The sequence below is a fragment of the Haliotis rufescens genome, unplaced genomic scaffold (genome assembly GCF_023055435.1).
Source record: "Haliotis rufescens isolate VD_foot unplaced genomic scaffold, xgHalRufe1.0.p SCAF_12, whole genome shotgun sequence".
Lineage (NCBI taxonomy): Eukaryota > Metazoa > Mollusca > Gastropoda > Lepetellida > Haliotidae > Haliotis > Haliotis rufescens.
In genome coordinates this window covers 6,896,516-6,924,343 of record NW_025963802.1, presented here as the reverse complement: position 1 = coordinate 6,924,343, position 27,828 = coordinate 6,896,516, and the positions used below count along the sequence as shown (strand labels likewise).

Genomic DNA, 27,828 nt, shown 5'->3' with positions numbered 1-27,828 from the left:
GATAAGTTTCCATCTTGTTTTTATCACAAATCCGGGATTATATTAATGAATGGTGTTGATCTGGGCGTGTCGTCATCAACTGTAATTGTTCTAAGAGTGGTATCATTACAATGAGACAGTTGGTAATCCGCTTCTCATCACGAGTTGTTCTTGACAAGCTTTGTAGACAAGTACTGGGAGACAAATGCATTGAAGTGGTCACTACGTTTTGTGTCTGGAGGATTTTCTAGTCCCTCAATGTAATGAAATAATACATATAGGATCAACATTTTAAACTAATTGTCAATCATTGATATTGCTAATAGGAACTAATTTTCCACTTATTCATAAACACGAAGTCAAGTCGTACATTTTATATGGTACATACATATCTCAATTATAATTCTAGAAAGTTAGTACTGGTTGTCAACGTTGATATATGCAACAGTCAGTATGTATGTTTCATCGAGTATGGAAATGAGAAACTTTTGCAGATGACATGAGCACGTGACACTTGCGACACACATTGCATACCACTACTGCAACAGTGTTACTTAAACAACAAACTACTGCTACTACTACTACTACTACTACTACTACTACTACTGCTACTACTACTACTACTACTACTACTACTACTACTACTACTACTACTGCCCCATGAAGATTCCGGGGTAGAATTGGTCTTCAGCAACCCATACTTGTCGTAAAAGGCGACTATGCTTGTAAAATGCGACTAACGGGATCGGGTGGTCCGGCTCACTGACTTGGTTGATACATGTCATCGATCCTAATACTGCTACTACTACTACTACTACTACAACTACTACTACTACTGCTACTACTACTACTACTACTACTACTACTACTACTACTACTACTACTACTACTACAACTTAACTGCGAATGAAAATGAATTCGGGAGAGATGGTGTACTGAATATATGTTCTCAAAGTACATTAGTAGAGCGATTACAACAGCAAGACCGAATACACAAACAAGAGTAACCCTAAAGCGAATACACTGATAAGGTCCTTGTGATGTTCAAGCTAAAAGAACTACATATCTCAAGGGAAGGGTCACGTGACATATCTTATGGAGAAGTTCATAGTGATTGTGGGAGACATGAATTATTTTATTACTATTTTTAGTCAATTAACAAGAAACTTACATTTTCTCCGGTTTCAGTTATTATTAATATGTTACTATTATATATAATCTCAAAAATGCACTCTGTTAATACCCCCTGGTGAGAAACAGTTACCAACTGCCTCGTTATTGATGTTTATACACCACACCAAGAACAATGACGGTGATGACGCTGCTCCGGGATAATCAGCCTGCCTCCGCATAATCCAAGATGTTTAGCTCCCCCATGTAGATATGTCGGATAATACCCAGCAGGGGAGTGTGAATTCTGGGGTAATCTGTGTTGATTTAATCCAGGAATATGAGTATAAATACAAGGTCCCATCTTTGGTGTATCAGACATTCCCACTTTGTACTGGACAGAAGCAGAAACGATGAAAGTTGTGTTGTTTGTTTGTATGTTGACCGTGGTCACTGCTGGAGAGGCGGACACAGAGGTAGGTTGTGTTTTTTTTCTTCTCATTATCAGTATTGGTATTTATCTGGCTAGTCATGAATGTCTGTAGAAAATCAGTATATATAAGAAATGTCATGTAATTACTTACTCTGGGTTTATTGTTCTGAAACTTCTTTCTCTCATCATGTTCAAAGTAACGGGTGGCATACGGTGTTTGAGATTATCACATCTGTTTTACCCTAGACCGATTATTTAACCTATGTTTACTCATTCCCTTATAGGTTAACCACATAGATTCCGTCATTGAGCAACGTGAGTATAGTGTTTTAAAAATTATGAACCAAATCTTGACAAGCTATAGTGAAGGATTGAATAATACTATTTTAGTTTCATCTGCTTGGGCGTTACTCACGCAACTGGCATCATGTAATATGCTGAAATAATGAGATATCTGTGTTAAAGATGCCAACTTTCTACTTACTATTATGCTTGGTCCTTCAATGTAGTGACGAACATTTGATGAAATCAATCTTACTAAATATAGTTTGAATGTTTTAATGTACGGATATTATATTTTGTGATACCAGTTGTTTGAGTAAACTACCTTTCCTTCAGTCAAGGCTATACAATCAGATCTGGTTGGAATGGATCATGAGATGAACACGAAATTCCTTGACGATGTCACTGATGAGTCATCAACGAACAGTAAGTTCACACCGGTTACATTGTAACACTTCGGGGTACACATTTGAAGAAACGATTGTTGGAGATAATGATATTCTCTTGAATTCTAAGATTGAGAGATAAGATGAATAAATATGTGTTTGGGTATTCCCTGAAAGATGCACATGCAATGACTTGTGTTGATATTTCCAGACGGATTCAAAAACCCGGTTTAATGCCACTCGATAGAACAAAATATGGGGTGGCGAAGGATGAAAGTTTTGTGATAGGATTCATAATCTGTGACAGCCCTATTTCTCTATACTGTGTACTTATTTACCTATTAGATGTTGCTGGTGCGACACAAACTTCACCAACGACTTCGGGTGACCACCAAGGACTAGTTGATGGACAAACGCTGGACAGAGAAAACAGAATAATGGACATCTTTTTCAGACTCCTGCATGGTAAGAAGTCTCATTATTCCACATTAACGGCATCACTATCCATGATTTGTCTATTGGGTTAACTGACAAATCTGATCATACTTAAACTTATATGTTTCAGGGGATTTATTGCATATGGGACATACAGATGACAAATTCCGATTATTTAAAACAAATATTATGCTGATACGCGTTCTCAAACATCATTTTCAATATAGAACATCATCCAGTTCAGATGGTGCGACCTTTGATCAGACTTTCGAAGTTAAAGGACTCTGAAATTGTCCCATGATAGCCGGCAGTGTATTAATGCCTTTACTTTGAAGTAGGTGATGAGGAAGACAGGTACGTTGTTTGTACACTGGCTGACGCCGCCGAGACGTCTCAGATCTCCTTAGAAGACATCAGCACATCCAAGTATCAAGACAAACACACCATCAGGTCAGTTTCGTACTAATTCTCATATATGGACACTTCGTTTGTGGTTGAAAGTTTAATGTAGTTGATACATACACCAATTATCATTGGACTTGATAACACCATTCACTTTTACAGACGGCGCTCTATCGACTGCAGACAAGACGCCCGCTACCGGACAATGGACGGAAGTTGCAACAATGTTCGCTGGCCAACCTGGGGTTCAACCAACCAACAATTCAAGAGATTTATTGATCCTGCATATGATGATGGTAAAGAACAGATTTTCTTCACATTGATATTAGAACTTAAAAATCATTATTTCATGCTTATAACCAAGGCGATTTTCATAAATAAATCAGACCGTTTGGAAGCAAGTCTTGTAAGTATTCCAATGGGGACATTTAGTTATGCCCCATCAATATCACAACTAACCATACTTTAGTGAACTTTAAAAGCAAAGGTTTGACTTTTCAGGCAAGTTCGTTCCCCGAATGAGAGGCGTTGATGGTTTTCCCCTTCCCAGTCCACGCGCCATCAGTGTGGCCGTCCATCCGGGAGTTGACAGTCCTTCTGACGACCACACGGTGATGGTGATGCAGTGGGGGCAATTTGTGGACCACGATCTCACCGGAACTCCTCTTCATGCAGGTACGTGCCAAATTGCCAATACCCTCTGACCATCAAAATGACCTGACGTGTGATGATGAAATCAGACAAACTGTGATATATTTGTTTTTGTGATCCATATTTTTCGAACCTATTTCAATAATTACGATATGCATCTAAATCTTTGTATTAATTTAACAAATCCTCATATTCCTTCAAGGTGATGTTCAATCTAAATGTTGCGATGGTCACACACCTGGAGAGATGCATTCTGATGTACGAGCTGGGTAAGCAATTAACATTCTATATTTTCCACACTTAATCATTGTGTTAACTGAAATAACTAGTCGTGATATTTTAAATAAATGAATCAGAAATAATATACTTTAAAATTACATGACATTGTATACATGATTTTAAGAAGCATGAAAGGGAGACTATATTTTCCATGATTATAAAAGTCTACTATAAGATTCCGACTACATCATAAGCATGTGTTTGTGTATCATAACATATCATAAACATTATGATAACAATGGTTGATTTGAAATAGGAAACGTGTTAATTCTTTTGGTATTTCACTGTTCCAGCGGTCCTTGTTTCCCAATCACCATGCCAGTAAATGAAGGACATTTCCAAAAGAACTGCATGGAGTTCAAAAGATCAGCCCCAGCACCTGGAAGGAGTGAGTATATGAATACAAGGCTGTGAAAGTAGCCTCATCTCAACGTAGGATTGTTCTGTCATTATTTTTATGCTCATCTTATTAAGTAACGAAAGCCATAAACAAACAGCCATGATAACATCCATATTTAATTAAAAACCATGTCACTTCCAGATACTCGAGAACAGTTGAACCTACTGACGTCCTTTGTGGACGCCTCTAACGTGTACGGACTCAGTCAGGATCAGATCAATCACCTCAGGAATGGACGTAAGTCAGGCAATATTTTGTTTTAAATAATAATTCATGATCAAACAAATATTTTAAAATTTGACAAAATACCCCAGAGAGTAATTGGTATATACAAATTAATGTCGTCATTCAACTTTTCAGCCTACATGAAAACCAAGGGAGATAACCTGTTGCCAGAATCCAACCAAGGCAACTGTCGAACAAGCAATACGAACGAATGGTGTTTTGAAGCTGGTAAATACAACTTATTAATGTATCCGTAGTACTATTTTCAGAATCTTTTTATATTGCACTTCACCCATGACTATTTGGTAAATTTCGAATGATCTGGTTAATTTACAACACTGTCACAACTTCTTTATAACTAACTCCATCATCAGGTGACGACCGTGTGAACGTGTTCCCTGGTCTGGCAGTGCTACACACCGTGTTTGTCCGCGAACACAATCGTCTTGTCAAAGAACTTGCTGATGTCATGCCATCGACGACTCCTGATGATGTCTTGTTTGAAGAGGCCAGAAAGATCGTGTCAGCCATCATCCAACAAGTCACCTACCGCGAATGGCTGCCCATTATTGTTGGGCCCTTGGCCATGAGAAAGTACAGACTGACACCTGGCTTCAGCTTCAGGTACAACTTCACCCAAAACCCCACCATCTACAACGTTTTCGCCACCGCCGCCTTCAGATACGGCCACTCCACCATTCCACGTTTCCTGACCCTCGGAGATAGACGTGTACCCATAGAACAGCTCTTCTTCAGACCTTCTGAAGTCATCAAAGATCTGGACACCGTGCTGAAGGCTATCCTCAAGGACAGACATCAGGAGGTTAACCGATTCATCAACAGTGGGATGACTGAGCATTTGTTTGAGACGTCGGGCAATAATGGCTTTGACATCGTGTCCTTGAACATTCAGAGAGGTCGTGACCACGGCCTGCCATCATACAACAGCTTCCGCAAGGCATGTCAGCTATCGGAAGTGACTTCATTTGATGACAGTATATTTGGTAAAGCAGGAGCTGCTTTGAAAAGTGTATACAGGTTTGTCTAATTTAATTTACTCTTATATGTGTACAGAGTTATTGTAACAAATTTATTAAATAAAGATACTTTAACCCTTATTTGACATTTCTCAAGATCTCCTTACGTTTATGTATTCTTGCTTCAGATCCCCTGATGACATCGACGTCTTCACCGGTGCAGTAGCTGAACAGCACGTGCATGGCGGTGCAGTGGGCCCTCTCCTCGCTTGTCTGATTGGTCAACAGTTCCATGACCTGAAATATGGCGACTCATTCTGGTTCGAAACATCCCATCCAAGAAAGGGCTTTACATTAGGTACCGTCCAGTCTGTTCCTGTGTGCTTGTATGTTTTGTTAAACTATTTTGTTGATGTCAAACTATGTACTTATTAGATAACTTAATATGCCTTTAAGATGAGAATGTTATATCATATTATGAATTTTATTGCATTTCTAGTTCAAGATGTCAAAATGTTTTAGTGTTTCACTGACAATAGTTTGGAAAAAAGATACTCTCTTGCTGTCAAAAGTAATTGTATATATAAATATTTATTGCGTTTTCTATTTCAGGACAACTGTCTGAGATCCGACGAATGCGCTTTGCCAAAATTCTTTGTAGGAATTCAGGAGTGAAGTCCATCCAAAGAGATCCTTTTACAGTGTACTCAAAAGAAAGGTAGGCAATGAAGACATTCATCTCCTTTGTTCGTCAGTAATTAATTATCTCGCACAGACAGACCTCATATTAACATGCGACAGGGTATATCTGGCGTACTTCATTTAGTGAACATTGATCAAAACTGTATCCTGGATCCATTTACACCTCGTGACACACTTTGAATGTAACATATTCAAGCTCATTCAGTTATATAGGATACGAATATCAAACCAGATCATATGAAATATGCTGACGGAAATGTTAATATTTTAACTGGGTGACACATTTTTGTATTTCACAGCAATCCTTTGATACCCTGCAACGATCTTCCAACAATCGATTTAACCGAATGGCGGAGATGAGAGGTTGCTTGGCCTACCCTTTAGTTCAACAAATAAACCCCGAAGACTTGAAACATAACATTTTGGTGTTCCACCATGTATAGCCCACACTACTAGTCCTGGTTTATAAGATGCCTAAATCACAGAATACATTACATTTTTGACATTTGTGTTCAACTGTCTTCATACTAAATATGTAATGCCAAGTACATTTAGGTATGGCATTTCACTAATAATGCTGGAATTATTAACGGAAATGTCAGTTAACATTATACCTGATTATAATGCCTACACTTTATGAGAACTAAACGAATTGGTAACCAATTAAGTTAGTAAATCCATCAGTTACACCATCAAAGCGTTTAATCAAAGAATACAAGTAGCATTATTATTGGCAGTATATGTTTTTGGCATTGTATAATTTATTCGTCAAGGACATAAACATATTCTATATGTATGACTTGCACTATTTCATAGATCTATAAAGGAGGTGTTTTTTATGTTTTGTCATTGTATGATAGTGTATAATATATTGTTGATGTGGTGCTTAAAGCAACTATCAATATATGTGTGATCATGTGTGAAGATTCGTATATCATCTTTAATAGAAACAATATTGAACAATACTTGTGTTATATCATATATAACAATCAATTGTATTTGTTAATTTTTCAACCGTTTTGAAATAAACACGTTCTCTTTTGAATTTCTGATTTATTGTCTCTTAATTTGTTGGTTTGGTGTTATTCATCTACCGTTTGGGAGGCTGATTGGTACATTGATACGTTTCACATTTGTGTTAATGTTTGGTATGATGACATAGTATCCAGGGCCTAGATACATATTGTTTCTAACATTAAATGTTCAAAACAATCTCATTGTTCCGAGCAGTGCTTTCAGTAAGTGTATAGCTCACATTGTGCCAGACAGTACTTCCCATACACGTATATCACTTCCCATTTTCGCTGCAAGTACTTCCTACACACGCAAATAGTTTACATTATTCCAGAAAGCGCTTCCTATTCATGTATATACTTCCCATTGTCGCTGTCAGTGCTTTCTACAAACGCAGTGCTTGCTATTCGTGTATATAGTTATCACAGAGTGTGCCCCCTATTCCCGCATATAGTTCGCATCGTCCCAGGCAGAGTTTCCTAATATGTATATATATGTTAATTTATAATTACATATGTATAATAACCCCCATTGTCCTTAGCGTACATATAGTTCACATTATTGATTGTACGGCACCCCGTGTACAAAGCACAGGTCACAAATCAGGCGACGTTAAGCAACGTTGCTCGTGGAAAGTTGATGGAAGGGTGACCGTGTTTGGCAGCATGGCTTGTGCGAGTTTCTAGGGCTTTGGTCAGCAGCATGGTATCGCATGGACGATGCGAACTATATGCGGGTATAGGAGGCACCCTCTGTGATAATGTGAACTATATATATGTATAGGAAGCACTGCTTTGGACCATGTGAACTCTATCCTTATACAGGAAGCAATATCAAGGACGAACAGCACTATATGCATGTATATCCACTGTGGAGGATAATGTGTACTATGAGGTACCGCGACAAAACTAGCATATGTGTAAGCGGTCAAATGAATAATCGCATGACCCTTTACAAAGTGCGAGTAGCTAGGGAAGTGAATGTGACGTTAGCCCTCATTTCACTTCATCTGACCTCTCAACGAGCATGTAGACATGTGCATGAATCAACAAACATTGATGTATGTAGCTTGTTTTATATTACAGATAATTACAGGGGCATATCTCTTATTTACTCACTGTGCAAAGTTCTGACATATATTCTGGATAAAATATTACAATCCTGGTGTGACATTAATAATATTATACACGAATATTAAGCTCTTAAGCTGGATTTTGATCCGGATATTTTTCTATTGATCACTTTTTGGCATTACAGGCATTTGCACAAATATCTCTCCAAAAACTAATGGTAGATTTTATAGCATCTTCGTTGATTTTTCAAAGGCATTTGATAGAATAAATCATAAAGTTTTATTGAAGTTTATTTGCACTGATTACAGTATCTTTGGTCTTCTAGAGATACACTGCACAAAGGAAAGCATAGAGACTTTGTTCCCCGAGTACCGTGTCTACACGAACTGCAGAGGGTAAACTACCGAGAGGGCGTGTCTGTGTGTGTTCACACTTCACTATCACATGGTCTGCGCCGTGTTATTATTGACTACAGAGACATGATATTTCTGTTACTTGATAAGAGTATATATAATCTCACACGTAATTTACTTGTTGGTTTTGTGCATCCTGTTAATATACTCAACAACAAAAGTTCCTGTGACACCAATATTTTAGTGTATTTTTCAAACAAGTAAAGTCTGGTTTTCAATATTGTAGTACATGCAAGGAAATCAAGTCACAAAAAACCCAACTGCAACAGAAAAGCATGCATTCCATGCAAAAGATGACTTTTATGCAAGTCCCATGCATTTCACTACCCAAGCATGGGTATGAAAACATGTGCGTTAACGGGATTCCATATGCATTGTTTAGCATCGTGCTGACAACAGCCACTCAGAAAAACAACAAAATTAAGCAACTATTCAACATTACGAAAAACAACGCCTGTCCGAAAATGAGCGTGTGCGAGTCATTGGTATGCTTGAAGCAGGATCGAGTCAACGTGATGTTGCAAGACAATTTAACGTCCACAGTAACACCATTTGATGTTTATGACAACGTTGGCAACAGACGAATGCAGTCAGAGACCATCCTCGGAGTGGCAGGCCACGTGTAACCAATAATCGACAAGACAACTGGATTCGAACAACACACCTACGAAGTCGATTCCAGCCAGCAATAGTGACTGCAAGAAGCATCCCTGGCCTTCAAGCACGTCTACAGTGGTGCAGACAGCGTCTACGCTGGAATGTCATGCACTGAGGACAAGTTCTATTCACTGACGAGTCTCGTTTTCACCTCAGCCACAGCGATGGACGGATTCGAGTGTACCGACGTCGAGGTGAACGTTACGTCAATCATTGTGTCATGGAAGAAGATCGGTTCGGGGGCGGCAGCGTTATGGTATGGGGTGGGATTACAGCAAGACAGAGGACCTGTTTGATAGTGGTAGAGATAAATCTCAATAGACGGCGCTACCGCGATGAGATCATCGGCCCTGTTGTTCTACCGTTTTTGCGTCGTCATGGTCCATGCATTACCTTTCAAGATGACAACGCCCGGCCTCAAATTGCTCGACTTGTTCAGGATTCTCTTCAACAAAACAACGTGAATGTCATTCCCTGGCCGGCTCGCTCCCCTGATCTCTCACCAATCGAGCACATGTGGGATGAGATGGAGAGACAACCTTCGACGTGTTCCACAGACACTGCAGGTACTTCGAAACATGCTCCAGCAGATATGGACAGATATCCCACAGGACTTTGTGCAACGCCTGGTCCATTCCATGAGACGAAGATGTGTTGCTTGCCAGAGGTGGACACACACGCTACTGATTATGTTTATTTATTGATTATGTCAATTATGTAATTTGATTGGTTTGATTTTTTTTATGAAATCACGCATTTTCTGAAGTCTGTATGGGAAATTAAACCATTTGAACACTTACAGGAGTCTTTTATCCATAGCAAACCGAAATTGTTTCGGATTTGGTAAAAAGCATAACTTTGCATTAAATCTTATTCAATGTCACAGGAACTTTTGTTGTTCAGTATACATTTGTACTTAGTAATGACAGACAATAGAGTCCCTAAGGGTCTAGAGTACTTAGATAAAAGCTTGTCTGCTGTGTTACATGAACACCCAGATTGGGAAATTATTCTTCCTGGTGACTATAATGTATGCTGTGGTAATTTGATTGGTTGGTTGATTGGTTTGTCGTTTAACGCCGCGCTCAGCAATATTCCAGCTATATGACGGCGGTCTGTAAATAATACAGTCTGGACCAGACAATCCAGTGAATAATATGATAAGTATTGGGATCGATGACATGCATCAACCAAGTCAGCGAGCCTGACCACCCAATCCCGTTAGTCGCCTTTTACGACAAACATAGTCACCTTTTACGACAAGCATGGGTTGCTGAAGACCTACATGTATTCTACCCCGGAATCTTCACGGGTCTGGTAATTTGAAAGATTTGATTATCGACGACAACAACAGATTTATTACATGTTTATAAGACATGAAGTATGTATCGGATGCATTTGACGTGCCCGCAGTACCAGAGATGATGTGTGTGTCATTGAGCAGATAGATTAGGTTATAAATAACTATAATGAACAATTGTGTGATTTCTGTACTGATGATGATATAATAATATTCTTAATGATGATATTACACAGGAAGAGATCGAATCATTCATAAGAGATCTGAAGCAGGGTAAAGCTGTAGGACCAGATGGTATTATGGCCGACATGATCCAATGCTGCAGAACTGTTTTAATTCCATATTTGTTAGTTATGTATAATACTATTTTGTCAACGGGTAATTTTCCATCAGAATGGGCTGAGAGTGTTATTGTACCACTCCATAAAAAAGGAAGCTTCGACTGTGTTAATAATTATAGAGACATGACTTTGATGGATATTTTTGGGAAGTTATTCTGCTCTATTCTAAATGGGCGTCTTAAACGTTTTTCCGATCACTTTAACATTATACCTGAGGCCCAGGCAGGAGTTAGGAAAGGCTATTGCACAACGGATAATAGTTTCACTTTGCAATGTCTTGTACAAAAGTATTTATCTAAAATTTGGGGACGTTTTTACTGTATTTATGTAAACTTCAAGAAAGCATTTGATTCTTTTAATAGAAATTACTGTGGCATTCTATAATTAATAAAGGTATTCATCGTAAATTATTCTCTGTACTGAGAAATATGTATTCGAATATAAAAGCAGCTGTAAGAGTATCCAACACTACTATTACTGATTATTTTGTTAGTTTAAGTGGAGTCAGACAAGTTTGTGTTATCAGCCCGTTTTTATTTGCAATGTTGATTTCAGAATTTCCATCCATGATGGAAAATGCAGATGTAAGAGGTATATACATAGGTGTAGATTATTTGGAACTCCTGTTATTATTGTATGCTGATGATTTCTGTATTTTTTATGACAGTGTTATTGGTTTGCAAAGAAAGATTGATATTTTATGTAAATATTGTAAATCATGGGGCTTACAGATAAATATGGATAAGACAGAAATATTAGTTTTTTTCTAAATGGTGGTAATTTACGACATTATGAGAAGTGGTATTTTGATGGAGAGCTACTAAAGACATCAACCTATTATAATTTTTTAGGTATTATGTTTTCTACTAGGTTGACAGTATGTACAAATACTCTTGTTTCAAAAGCCACTAAAGCTCAATTACAGCATAAATACCCAAATATTCCTGGAAATATGTAATTTATGTTGTTTGATTGTAAGATAAAACCTTTTTTGTTATATGGGGCGGAGGTGTGGGGCTGAAAGATTGTTGTTATACACGTATGGTTTCGGATATGGATGGGTTAGTCAAGATATTGGAGATTTTTCATATTTTCTGTCGATGTTCAGACAGAGATTAGAAGATTGTGGAAAACAAAACATTTTTAGTATTATCAATGATTCAAAACGACTTGCACATTATACGAATATTAAGTCACTGCTGACTGTTGAATATGATATTACAAACATCAATGTTAGGGAATTAAGAAGATATATCTGCTTGTTGAGATTGCATGAACTGCCGTTGCGCTGTAATATCAGATGTAAAGAAGCTATAACTGTTAACCGAATTTGTAGGATGTGTAATACTAAAAGCATTGAAGATGAACTCCATTTCATATTTGATTGCGAGGCATATGTATTGTTGAGAAACTCATCAAACATCTGTCTGTCTGTCTGTCTGTCTGTCTCTCTGTCTCTCTGTCTGTCTATGGATATTGTTGTATCAACTGTGTACATGGGCCGACGGCCTTCGAAGCAGAAAATAAACTTACTTTCTGCTCAAGGCGAGAAATCACTCATCAACATCTTTAATTATCAAAAGAAATTCGGATATTTATCACATAAAGACAACTTGAAAACGTTTGACGGCATGATAGTTCCAATATTGTGTTATGGTGCTGAAATCTGGGGAACTTCATGTAACAAGTAAATGGAAAGTACATAGACTGTATTCGGCAAACGATTCCCTAGATTTAATAATATTACTCTTAATAACATGGTTCTTGGAGAGTGTGGCAGCCTGGCAGAGAATGTATTTACATGACAATAGATATAAAATACTGGACTATATTAATTCACCTCTACAATAATAGACTACCATATCAGATTTACATTATACTTATATCTATTGATAATGCTGGAAGACAAACATGGATTACTTCAATTAGGAATATTGTATTTCACCTAGGATTTGGTATAGTCTGGATTCAGCAGAACATGGGAGATGCTGAAATCTTTAAAACGAATTTAAACAAGGATCTTCAACAAATTGGCACTCATCCTTGGAAAGTTTATCAAAGTGCAAGTACTATAAACCATATACATCACTTCACAATACTGAATAATATCTAACAATAAACATACCTCAATATATTAATTGGCATTTAGCAAAATTTAGATGAAATATTTTTGGATTATGTGTTCAGATTGGAAGACACAATAATATTCCTCATGATGAAAGATATTGCGAATTATGTTTGAAGAAAAATAAGAGGAGTGTAGAAGATGAATACCGTGTGATGATGATATGTGAACGCTACTCCCAGCTCAGAAAGCAATATATACAACAATATTATACAGATAATCCAGGAACTGAAACATTATCCATCTTATGAATTCTTCAGAGAGAGGATCGGTGTGGTAGCCTAGTGGTTAAAGTGTTCGCTCGTTACACCGAAGACACGGGCTCGATTCCCTACATGGATACAATGTGTAAAGCTCATTTCTGGTGTCCCACGCCTTGATATTGCTCGAAAATTGTCAAAAGCGGCGTAAAAAGATACTACCTCACTCACTCTTCAGAGATAAGATTTGTCTATTTTCTTAACTGAAGGTTTTACAATGAGAAATGGGAAAACAAATATTTAATATCAACAACTGTGTATGCAGGATATTTAAGCATTCGTGTTATTGTATCGTATTATTGTATGTATATGAATATATATACTTATAAAAGATACATTTAAAACACTGAACGTGCTATAGAGGAATACAGATGCACATGTAGGTTACTCAACGAAGCAATGATTGTATTAATAGTTGACACATGAGAGCGGATAGATCGGGCATGGTTCTTACATATTTGGACAACCATGTTTGCCGAATACACAAAATCAGATTATCCCGTAATCCGCTGTCGCTGATCATAATCCGTGATAAGGTACAGTCTTGTTTTTATCACAAATCCGGGATTATATCAATGAATGGTGTTGATCTGGGCGTGTCGTCATCAACTGTAATTGTTCTAAGAGTGGTATCATTACAATGAGACAGTTGGTAATCCGCTTCTCATCACGAGTTGTTCTTGACAAGCTTTGTAGACAAGTACTGGGAGACAAATGCATTGAAATGGTCACTACGTTTTGTGTTTGGAAGATTTTCTAGTCCCTCAATGTAATGAAATAATACATATAGGATCAACATTTTAAACTAATTGTCAATCATTGATATTGCTAATAGGAACTGACAATTACATGTAATCGCAAATTTTCCACTTATTCATAAACACGAAGTCCAGTCGTACATTTTATGTGGTACATACATATCTCAATTATAATTCTAGAAAGTTTGTACTACTACTACTACTACTACTACTACTACTACTACTACTACTACTACTACTACTACTACTACTACTACTACTACTTCTACTACTACTACTACTACTACTACTACTACTACTACTACTACTTAACTGCGAATAAAAATGAATTCGGAAGAGATGGTGTACTGAATATATGTTCTCAAAGTACATTAGTTTAGCGATTACAATAGCAAAACCGAATACAAAAAACATGAGTAACCTTAAAGCGAATACACTGATAAGGTTCTTGTGATATTCAAGCTAAAAGAACTACATATCTCAAGGGAAGGGTCACGTGACATATCTTATAGAGAAGTTCATAGAGATTGTGGGAGACATGAATTATGTATTTTCAGTCAAAAAACAAGAAACTTACATTTTCTCCGGTTTCAGTTATTATTAATATGTTACTATTATATATAATCTCAAAAATGCCCTCTGATAATACCCCCTGGTGAGAAACAGTTACCAACTGCCTCGTTATTGATGTTTATACACCACACCAAGAACAATGGCGGTGATGACGCTGCTCCGGGATAATCAGCCTGCCTCCACATAATCCAAGATGTTAAGCTCCCCCATGTAGATATGTCGGATAATACCCAGCAGGGGAGTGTGAATTCTAGGGTAATCTGTGTTGATTTAATCCAGGAATATGAGTATAAATACAAGGTCCCATCTTTGGTGTATCAGACATTCCCACTTTGTACTGGACAGAAGCAGAAACGATGAAAGTTGTGTTGTTTGTTTGTATGTTGACCGTGGTCACTGCTGGAGAGGCGGACACAGAGGTAGGTTGTGTTTTGTTTCTTCTTTTATCTTTTCTTCTCATTATCAGTATTGGTATTTTATCTGGCTAGTCATAAATGTCTGTAGAAAATCAGTATATATAAGAAATGTCATGTAATTACTTACTCTGGGTTTATTGTTCTGAAACTTCTTTCTCTCATCATGTTCAAAGTAACGGGTGGCATACGGTGTTTGAGATTATCACATCTGTTTTACCCTAGACCGATTATTTAACCTATGTTTACTCATTCCCTTATAGGTTAACCACATAGATTCCGTCATTGAGCAACGTGAGTATAGTGTTTTAAAAATTATGAACCAAATCTTGACAAGCTATAGTGAAGGATTGAATAATACTATTTTAGTTTCATCTGCTTGGGCGTTACTCACGCAACTGGCATCATGTAATATGCTGAAATAATGAGATATCTGTGTTAAAGATGCCAAATGTCTACTTACAATTATGCTTAGTCCTTCAATGTAGCGACGAACCTTTGATGAAATCAATGTCACTAAATATAGTTTGAATGTTTTAATGTACGGATACCAGTTGTTTGACTAAACTACCTTTCCTTCAGTCAAGGCAATACAATCAGATCTGGTTGGAATGGATCATGAGATGAACACGAAATTCCTTGACGATGTCACTGATGAGTCATCAACGAACAGTAAGTTCACACCGGTTACATTGTTACATTTCGGGGTACACATTTGAAGAAGGGATTGTTGGAGATAATGATGTTCTCTTGAATTCTAAGATTGAGAGATAAGATGAATAAATATGTGTTTGGGTATTCCCTGAAAGATGCACGTGATATGACTTGTGTTGATATTTCCAGACATATTCAAAGACCCGGTTTAACGCCACTAAATAGAACAAAATATGGGGTGGCAAAGTATGAAAGGTTTTGTGATTGCATTTATAATCTGTAACAACCCTATTTCTCTATACTCTGTACTTATTTACCTATTAGATGGTGAGACACAAACTTCACCAACGACTTGGGGTGACCACCAAGGAACAGTTGATGGACAAACGCTGGACAGAGAAAACAGAATTGACATCTTGTTCAGACTCCTGCATTGTAAGAAGTCTAATTATTCAACATTAACGGCATCACTATCCATGATTTGTCTATTGGGTTAACTGACAAATCTGATCATACATATGTTTCAGAGGATTTATTGCATATTGGACATACAGATGACAAATTCCGATTATTTAAAACAAATATTTTGCTGATACTTGTTTTTAAACATCATTATCCACTATAGAACATCATCCAGTTCAGATGGTGCGACCTTTGATCAGACTTTCGAAGTTAAAGTACTCTGAAATTGTCCCATGATAGTAAGCAGTGTATTAATGTCTTTACTTTGAAGTAGGTGATGACGAAGACAAGTATGTTGTTTGTACACTGGCTGACGCCGCCGAGACGTCTCAGATTTCCATAGAAGACATCAGCACATCCAAGTATCAAGACAAACACACCATCAGGTCAGTTTCGTACTAACTCTCATCTATGGACACCTTCGTTTATGGTTGAGAGTTTAATATAGTTGATACCTACACAAATTATCATTAGACTTGATAACACCATTCACTTTTACAGACGGCGCTCTATCGACTGCAGACAAGACGCCCGCTACCGGACAAAGGACGGAAGTTGCAACAATGCTCGCTGGCCAACCTGGGGATCAACCAACCAACCATTCAAGAGATTTATTGATTCTGGATATGATGATGGTAAAGAACAGACTTTCTTCACATTGATATTAGAACTTAAAAATCATTATTTCATGCTTATGACCAGGACGATTTTCATAAATAAATCAGACCGTTTGGAAGCAAGTCTTGTAAGTATTCCAATGGGGACATTTAGTTATGCCCCATCAATATCACAACTAACCATACTTTAGTGAACTTTAAAAGCAAAGGTTTGGCTTTTCAGGCAAGTTCGTTCCCCGAATGAGAGGCGTTGATGGTTATCCCCTTCCCAGTCCACGCGCCATCAGTGTGGCCGTCCATCCGGGAGTTGACAGTCCTTCTGACGACCACACGGTGATGGTGATGCAGTGGGGGCAATTTGTGGACCACGATCTCACCGGAACTCCTCTCCATGCAGGTACGTGCCAAATGGCTAATACTCTCTGACCATCAAAGTGACCAGACGTGTGATGATGAAATCAGACAAACTGTGATATATTTGTTTTTGTGATCCATATTTTTCGAACCTATTTCAATAATTACGATATGCATCTAAATCTTTGTATTAACTTAACAAATCCTCATATTCCTTCAAGGTGATGTTCAATCTAAATGTTGCAATGGTCACACACCTGGAGAGATGCATTCTGATGTACGAGCTGGGTAAGCAATTAACATTCTATATTTTCCATCATTCTGTTTTTGTTAATGGAAATAACTGGTCGAGATATGTGAAATAAATGAATCTGAAATAATTAACTTTAAAATTACGTGACATTGTATACATGCTTATAATAAGGATGAAAGGGATACAACCTTTTCCATGATTATAAAAGTCTACTATAAGATTCCGACTACATCATAAGCATGTGTTTGTGTATCATAACATATCATAAACATTATCATAACAATGTTTGATTGGAACTGGGAAACGTGTTAATTCCTTTTGTATTTCACTGTTCCAGCGGTCCTTGTTTCCCAATCACCATGCCAGTAAATGAAGGACATTTCCAAAAGAACTGCATGGAGTTCAAAAGATCAGCCCCAGTACCTGGAAGGAGTGAGTATATGAATACAAGGCTGTGAAGGTTACCTCATTTCAATGTAGGATTGTTCTGTCATTATTTTTATGCTCATCTTATTAAGTAACGAAAGCCATAAACAACACTGTATGATAACATCCATATTTAATTTAAAACCATGTCACTTCCAGATACTCGAGAACAGTTGAACCAACGAATGATGTTTTGAAGCTGGTCACCTACCGCGAGTGGCTGCCCATTGTTGTTGGGCCCTTGGCCATGAGAAAGTACAGACTGACACCTGGCTTCAGCTTCAGGTACAACATCACCCAAAACCCCACCATCTACAACGTTTTCGCCACCGCCGCCTTCAGATACGGCCACTCCACCATTCCACGTTTCCTGACCCTCGGAGATCGACGTGTACCCATAGAACAGCTCTTCAACAGACCTTCTGAGGTCATCAAAGATCTGGACACCGTGCTGAAGGCTATCCTCAAGGACAGACATCAGGAGGTTAACCGATTCATCAACAGTGGGATGACTGAGCATTTGTTTGAGACGTCGGGCAATAATGGCTTTGACATCGTGTCCTTGAACATTCAGAGAGGTCGTGACCATGGCCTGCCATCATTCAATATCTTCCGCAAGGCATGTCAGCTATTGGAAGTGACTTCATTTGATGACAGTGTATTTGGTAAAGCAGGAGCTGCTTTGAAAAGTGTATACAGGTTTGTCTAATTTAATTTACTCTTATATGTGTACAGAGTTATTGTAAAAAAAATTATGAAATCAAAATACTTTAACCCTTATTTGACATTTCTCAAGATCTCCTTACGTTTATGTATTCTTGCTTCATATCCCCTGATGACATCGACGTCTTCACCGGTGCAGTAGCTGAACACCATGTGCATGGCGGCGCAGTGGGCCCTCTCCTCGCTTGTCTGATTGGTCAACAGTTCCATGACCTGAAATATGGCGACTCATTCTGGTTCGAAACATCCCATCCAAGAAAGGGCTTTACATCAGGTACCGTCCAGTCTGTTCCTGTGTGCTTGTATGTTTGTTAAACTATTTAGTTGATGTCAAACTATGTACTTATTAGATAACTTAATATGCCCTTAAGATGAGAATGCCAATTATATTATGAATTTTATTGCATTTCTAGTTCAAGATGTCAAAATGTTTTAGTGTTTCACTGACAAAAAAAGAAAGACACTCTCTTGTTTTCAGAAGTAGTTGTACATATAAATATTTATTGCGTTTTCTATTTCAGGACAACTGTCTGAGATCCGACGAATGCGCTTTGCAAAGATTCTTTGTAGGAATTCAGGAGTGAAGTCCATCCAAAGAGATCCTTTTACAGTGTACTCAAGAGAAAGGTAGGCAATGAAGACATTCATCTTCTTTGTTCGTCTGTACGTAATTATCTCGCACAGACAGAACTCATATTAACATGCGACAGGGTATATATGGCGTACTTCATTCAGTGAACATTGATCAGAATTGTATCCTGGATCCTTTTACAGTTCGTGACACGCTTTGAATGTAACATATTCAAGCTCATTCAGTTATATAGGGTACATACATGTATGTCAAACCAGATCATATGAAGTATGCTGCCGGAAATGTTAATATTTTGACGGGGTGACACATGTTTGTATTTTACAGCAATCCTATGATACCCTGCAACGATCTTCCAACAATCGATTTAACCAAATGGCGGAGATGAGAGGTTGCTTGGCCTACCCTTAGATTCAACAAAAAAACCCGAAGACTTGAAACATAGCATTTTGGTGTTCCACCATGTATAGCCCACACTACTCGTCATGGTTTGTAAGATGCCTAAATCACAGAATACATTACATTTTTGACATTTTTGTTCAACTGTCTTCATACTAAAGTACATTTAGGTATGGCATTTCACTAATAATGCTGGAATTATTAACGGAAATGTCAGTTAACATTATACTTGAATATAATGCCTACACTTTATGAGAACAAAACGAATTGGTAACCAATTAAGTTAGTGAATCCACCAGTTACACTGTCAAAGCGTTTAATCAAAGCACAAAGTAGCATTATTTTGGCAGTATATGTTTATGGCATTGTATAATTTATTCGTCAAGGGCAAAAACATAATCTATATGTATGACTTGCATTATTTCATAGATCTATAAAGGAGGTGTTTTTTTTATTTTTTGTCATTATATGATATTGTATAATATATTGTTGATGTGGTGCTCAAAGCAACTATCAATATATGTGTGATCATGTATGAAGATTCATATATCATGTTTAATAGAAACAATATTGAACAATTATACTTGTGTTATATCATATATAACATTTAATTGTATTTGTTATTTTTTCAACTGTTTTGTAATAAACACGTTCTCTTTTGTGTTTTTGATTCATTGTCTCTTAATGTTGTTGATTTGGTGATATTCATCTACCGTTTGTTAGGCTGATTGGCACATTGATATCTTTTACATTTGTGTTAATGTTTGGTATGATGACATAGTATCCAGGGCCTAGATACATATTGTTTCTAACAATACATGTTCCATACAATCTCATTGTTCCGAGCAGTGCTTTCACTAAGTGTACAGCTCACATTGTGCCAGACAGTACTTCCCATACATGTATCACACGTCCCATTTTCGCTGCAAGTGCTTCCTACACACGCAAATAGTTCACATAGCAGACAGTGCTTGATAATCGTGTATATGGTTTACATTGTCACAGAAAGTGTTTCCTTATGTATGCTTATTCTTCATATTGTCCGAGATCATGTTTCCTATACGCGTATGATAATACACATTATCCTCGACAGTGCTTCCTATACGTGCATATAGTTCTATTCGTCCTTGATAGTGCTTACTGTACATGGATAACAATGGAGTTCACATTGCCCAAAAGCAGTGCTTCCTATGTATATGTATAATTCACATTATCACAGAGGGTGCCTCCTATACCCGCATATAGTTCGCATCGTCCCAGGCAGAGTTTCCTAATATGTATATATATGTTTATTTATTACATACATGTATGTATAATAACCCACATTGTCCTTCGCGTACATATAGTTCACATTATTGATAATACGGCACCCCGTGTACAAAGCACAGGTCACAAATCAGGCGACGTTAAGCAACGTTGCTCGTGGAAAGTTGATGGAAGGGTGACCGTGTTTGGCAGCATGGCTTGTGCGAGTTTCTAGGGCTTTGGTCAGCAGCATGGTATCGCATGGACGATGCGAACTATATGCGGGTATAGGAGGCACCCTCTGTGATAATGTGAACTATATATATGTATAGGAAGCACTGCTTTGGACCATGTGAACTCTATCCTTATACAGGAAGCAATATCAAGGACGAATAGAACTATATGCATGTATATCCACTGTCGAGGATAATGTGTACTCTGAGGTACCGCGACAAAGCTAGCATATGTGTAAGCGGTCAAATGAATAATCGCATGACCCTTTACAAAGTGCGAGTAGCTGTGGAAGTGAATGTGACGTTAAACCTCATTTCACTTCATCTGACCTCTCAACGAGCATGTAGACATGTGCATGAATCAACAAACATTGATGTTTGTAGCTTGTTTTATATTACAGATAATTACAGGGGCATATCTCTTATTTACTCACTGTGCAAAGTTCTGACATATATTCTGGATAAAATATTACAATCCTGGTGTGACATTAATAATATTATACACGAATATTAAGCTCTTAAGCTGGATTTAGATCCGGATATTTTTCTATTGATCTCTTTTGGGCATTACAGGCATTTGCACAAATATCTCTCAAAAACTAATGGTAGATTTTATAGCATATTCGTTGATTTTTCAAAGGCATTTGATAGAATAAATTATGAAGTTTTATTGAAGAAAAGTTGCACTGATCACAGTATCTTTGGTCTTCTAGAGATACACTGCTCCAAGGAAAGCATAGAAACTACGTTCCTCGAGTACCGTGTCTACACGAACTGCAGAGGGTAAACTACCGAGAGGGTGTGTCTGTGTGTGTTGACACTTCACTATCACATGGTCTGCACCGTGTTATTATTGACTACAGAGACATGATATTTCTGTTACTTGATAAGAGTGTATATAATCTCACACGTAATTTACTTGTTGGTTTTGTGCATCCTGTTAATATACTCAACAACAAAAGTTCCTTTGACACCAATATTTTAGTGTATTTTTCAAACAAGTAAAGTTTGGTTTTCAATATTGTAGTACATGCAAGGAAATCAAGTCACAAAAAACCCAACTGCTACAGAAAAGCATGCATTCCATGCAAAAGTTGACTTTTATGCAAGCTCCATGCATTTCACTACCCAAGCATGGGTATAAAAACATGTGCGTTAACGGGATTCCATATGCATTGTTTAGCATCGTGCTGACAACAACCACTCAGAAAAACAACAAAATTAAGCAACTATTCAACATTACGAAATACAACGCCTGTCCTAAAATGAGCGTCTGCGAGTCATTGGTATGCTTGAAGCAGGATCGAATCAACGTGATGTTGCAAGACAATTTAACGTCCACAGAAACACCATCTGGTGTTTATGACAACGTTGGCAACAGTAGAATGCAATCAGAGACCATCCTTGGAGTGGCAGGCCACGCGTAACCAATATTCGACAAGACAACTGGATTCGAACAACACACCTACGAAATCGATTCCAGCCAGCAACAGTGACTGCAAGAAGCATCCCTGGCCTTCGACGAATATCTTCACAAACCGTACGTCGTCGCCTCAGATGTTCAGAAGACCCGCTAGACGTCCCATTTTGACAGGAAACCGCCGTCAAGCACGTCTACAGTGGTGCAGACAGCGTCTACGCTGGACGGTCATGCACTGAGGACAAGTTATATTCACTGACGAGTCTCGTTTTCACCTCATCCACAGCGATGGAGGGATTCGAGTGTACCGACGTCGAGGTAAACGTTACGTCAATCATTGTGTCATGGAAGAAGATCGGTTCGGGGGCGGCAGCGTTATGGTATGGGATGGGATTACAGCAAGACAGAGGACCTGTTTGATAGTGGTAGAGATAAATCTCAATGGACAGCACTACCCCGATGAGATCATCGGCCCTGTTGTTCTACCGTTGTGGACACACACGCTACTGATTTGTAAATTGACATTTTGGCATGTTCATGTTTTTTTTAAATATGAAATCACGCATTTTCTGAAGTCAGTATGGCAAATTAAACCATTTGAACACTTTCAGGAGTCTTTTATCCATAGTAATACGAAATTGTTTCAGATTTGGTAAAAAACATAACTTTGCATTAAATCTTATTCAATGTCACAGGAACATTTGTTGTTCAGTATACATTTGTACTTAGTAATGACAGACAATAGAATCCCCAAGGGTATAGAGTACTTAGATAAAAGCTTGTCTGCTGTGTTATATGAACATCCAGATTGGGAAATTATTCTTTCTTGTGACTATAATGTACGGTGTGGTAATTTGATTGGTTGGTTGGTTGGTTTGTTGTTTAACGCCGCACTCAGCAATATTTCAGCTATATGAAGGCAGTCTGTAAAATAATCGAGTCTGGACCAGACAAGCCAGTGATTAATATCATGAGCATCGATCAACGCAATTGGGATCGATGACATGCATTAACCAAGTCAGCGAGCCTGAACACCCAATCCCGTTAGTCGCCTTTTACGACAAGCATTGGTTGCTGAAGACCTACATGTATTCTACCCCGGAATCTTCACGGGTCTGGTAATTTGAAAGATTTTATTATCGACGACAACAACAGATTTATTACATGTTTATAAGACATGGAGTATGTATCGGATGTATTTGACGTGCCCCGCAGTACCAGAGATGGTGTGTGTAATGAATACGGGAGGGATCTGGTAGATTTTTGTTGTACGTTTTCTGTCGATATTGTAAATGGATAATTTACTTGTTTTAAGGAAGGTGGCGCTAGTTTGGTTGATTATGTACTATGCTCAACTATTTCTTTTGACAAGCTGGTAATCAGGTCACTTTCCTTTCCTACTTACCCTCCATGGATGTGATAGACAGGTCAATAATGTTAATGAAATGCATGTGAATAATATTCCATGATATAGCCTGCAACCTCGGGGTATCGCGGTGCTTGTCATGTACGCTAAGCGGAACAAAATGCACTCACTAACCTTTATGATTATTCGTGATCTGTATATCAGATATCATTCATGTTATCTAACAATGCATATTTTACTGATAAAAGTTCATTATTTACATTAGTAGCTCCGAGTAAAAGACGGGCCTCGCGCTCTGTTTGACAAAGGAGAGAACTCCATCGTATCGCGGTACAGAGAAAAGTTGTGTATGGAGGTCCGAATTGGACAAAAAGAGGACATAATTCTACCAACCACTTGGTATGATCATGCCAGACATAAGTGATTTGTCCAGACAAGTGCAAAGACAGCACAAGTAAAATTCTAAATGTGTTATCAGCAATAGGTATTCAATGCATTTTTACCGAAAAGTAAGAGAAAAATATTTTTATAAGTCAACAACAAAATATCAGAAATTATATTTTAAGATTGTCTAAAATAAAATGGATGACAATAATTTGTCACAAAATGGAATTTTTTTAAAAGTCAACAATAAATATATTAAAAGCACTCCTAGTATGCCCAAAGTATGTATTTATCTTTTGATTACTAGTGAAGAACGTATTTCTAAGTTTGGCATTATGGCCCTTATGATCTCCCAATAGATTCAGGGCACTGAGCGGGAAAAAATGTGCGGACTACGTAACTTCCGTTACCTCATTAGTCGCCATGAATATGCAGATGATCTAGTTCAGGTCGATAGAGAAAGTTTACTTGGAGAACTGCGGGTTATATCGTTGGCCATTGATAGATGGGGGTAAGGCAATATTACAACAGATGCCAGAAATATGTATCAACGGATTAATAACTCCTTACTTACAGCAGACGGAACATTCTGAGGAAATTGAAATTGTTTACGAAGTGTGCAGTTCCTGGTTACTGATTTGCATTAATAGACAGCCGCTAAGAGGCGTGTCCCGCGTGAACTATCGGAAATCACAAATGCCGCGATACGATGAATGCCGCGGTACCATGGGGTCCGAGTATGCATGGAGAAATGAAATATGTGATGCCTTCAAACATAATGTTTTTGAGTCATTGTCTGCACTTCACATGGATGAGTTTATGCATTTATTGTCTTTGAATGTTGATTTAGCTGTTGAAACGTTGACCAATGCTGTACATAGTGGTTCTATGTCATGCGGATTACTTTCTAGAGCTAGATAATCAAAACTTACATCTGGATAAAAAATGCTACGATAAAGACTGTGAGGATATGAAGACTAAAAAGTTTAATGTATTAGACAAGTTTAGAGTTACTGGTGATAAGGAGATTCTTTCTAAATGTTCAACATTAAGGTATAGTTACAGGTCTTTATACAGGAAAAAGAGTTTAGAATACGAAGAGACTTGTGTTCGTGAACTTGAAGACAGTAGTGGAGATAGTAAATCATTCTGGAAAAAGATAATCGCATTGACAAAGAAGAGAAGTTGTAGTCCTCTTTCCACCAAGATTTGCCAAGAAGATTGGTTTGATTATTTTAAGAATATTTTAAACCATACTGATATACTTCTGGACTCGGATATCATTGAGCAGGTAAATTATGTTATAAATAACCATAATGAACAATTGTGTGATTTCTGTACTGATGATGATGTAAATAATATTCTTAATGGTAATATTACACAGGAAGAGATCGAATCATTCATAAGAGATCTGAAGCAGGGTAAAGCTGCAGGGCCAGATGATATTACGGCTGACATGATCCAATGCTGCAGAACTGTTTTAATTCCATATTTGTTAGTTATGTATAACACTATTTTGTCAACGGGTAATTTTCCATCCGAATGGGCTGAGAGTGTTATTGTACCACTCCATAAAAAAGGAAGCTTTGACTGTGTTAATAATTATAGAGGCATATCTTTGATGGATATTTTTGGGAAGTTATCCTGCTTTATTCTAAATGCGCGTCTCAAACGTTTTTCTGATCACTTTAACAGTATACCTGTGGCCCTGGCAGGATTTAGGAAAGGCTATTGCACAACGGATAATAGTTTCACTTTGCAATGTCTTGTACAAAAGTATTTATCTAAAATTTGGGGACGTTTTTACTTTATTTATGTAAACTTCAAGAAAGCATTTGATTTTTTTAATAGGAAATTACTGTGGTATTCAAAAATTAATAAAGGTATTCATGGTAAATTATTCTCTGTACTGAGAAATATGTATTCGATTATAAAAGCAGCTTTAAGAGTATCCAACACTACTATTACTGATTATTTTGATAGTTTAAGTGGAGTCATACAAGGTTGTGTTCTCAGCCCGTTTTTGCAATGTTGATTTCAGTATTTCAATCCATGATGGTAAATACAGATGTAAGAGGTATGTACATCGGTGTAGATTATTTGGAACTACTGTTATTATTGTATGCTGATGATTTCTGTATTTTTTATGACAGTGTTATTGGTTTGCAAAGAGAGATTGACATTTTATGTAAATATTGTACATCATGGGGCTTACAGATAAATATGGATAAGACAGAAATATTAGTTTTTTCTAAATGGCGGTTATTTACGACATTATGAGAAGTGGTACTTTGATGGAGAGCTACTTAAGACATCAACCTATAACAATTATTTAGGTATTATGTTTTCTACTAGGTTGACAGTGTGTTCAAATACTCTTGTTTCAAAAGCCACTTAAGCTCAATAACAGAACAAATACCCAAGTATTCCTGTAAATATGTCATTTAAATGTTTGATTGTAAGATAAAACCTATTTTGTAATATGGGGCGGAGGTGTGGGGCTGTAAGATTGTTGTTATACACGTATGGTTTCGGATATACATGGGTTAGTCAATATATTGGAGATATTTCATATTTTCTGTCGATGTTCAGACAGAGATTAGAAGATTGTGGAAAAGAAAACATTTTTAGTATTAATAAAGGTTGAGAACGACTTGCACATCATACGAATATTAAGTCATTGCTGGGATTGGAGGGGGGGGGGGGGGGGGGGGGGGGGGATTGTACACCAGAAATGGGTTTCACACATTGTACCCATGTCGGGAATCGAACGCGGGTCTTCGGCGTGACGAGCGAACGCTTTAACCGCTAGGCTACCCGACCGCCTCCAAGGGAATTAAGAAAAGAAGATGGTTCTTTGAGAGTGTGGCAGACTGGCAGAGAATGTATTTACATGACAACAGATATAAAATACTGGACTATATTAATTCACCTCTACAATAATAGACTACCATATCACACTTACATTGTGCTTATATCTATTGATGATGCTGGAAGACACGCATGGGTTACTTCAATTAGGAATATTGTATTTCACCTAGGATTTGGTATAGTCTGGATTCAGTGGAACATGGGAGATGCTGATATCTTTTAATTCGAATTTTAACAAGGCTCTCCAACAAATTGGCACTCATCCTTGGAAAGTTCATAAAAGTGCAACTACTATAAACAATATACGTCACTTCACAATACTGAATAATATCTAACGATAAACATACCTCAATATATTAATTGGCATTTAGCAAAATTTAGGTGTTATATGTTTGGATTATGTGTTCAGATTGGAAAACACAATACTATTCCTCATGATGAAAGATATTGCGAGTTCTGTTTGAAGAAAAATAAGAGGAGTGTAGAAGATGAATACCGTGTGATAAGGATATGTGAACGCTACTCCTAGCTCAGAAAGCAATATATACAACAATATTATACAGATAATCCAAGCACTAAAACATTATCCACCTTATGAATTCTTCAGAGAGAGGAGCCGTGGGGTAGCCTAGTGGTTAAAGTGT

At 37.5% G+C, this 27,828-nt stretch overlaps 1 protein-coding gene across 1 annotated transcript; it reads left to right on the top strand.

The window, feature by feature from the left end:
* Positions 1–1,502: 1,502 nt before the first annotated feature.
* On the top strand, positions 1,503–6,621 carry LOC124141289 (myeloperoxidase-like). The gene is made up of 15 exons (XM_046509262.2): positions 1,503–1,565; positions 1,807–1,837; positions 2,141–2,230; positions 2,536–2,655; positions 2,964–3,075; positions 3,190–3,323; positions 3,529–3,702; positions 3,881–3,947; positions 4,251–4,345; positions 4,499–4,594; positions 4,718–4,810; positions 4,957–5,620; positions 5,748–5,917; positions 6,172–6,277; positions 6,561–6,621. The coding sequence occupies exons 1-15, from the start codon at positions 1,503–1,505 to the stop codon at positions 6,619–6,621; spliced, it is 2,076 nt and encodes a 691-aa protein (XP_046365218.2).
* Positions 6,622–27,828: the final 21,207 nt, after the last annotated feature.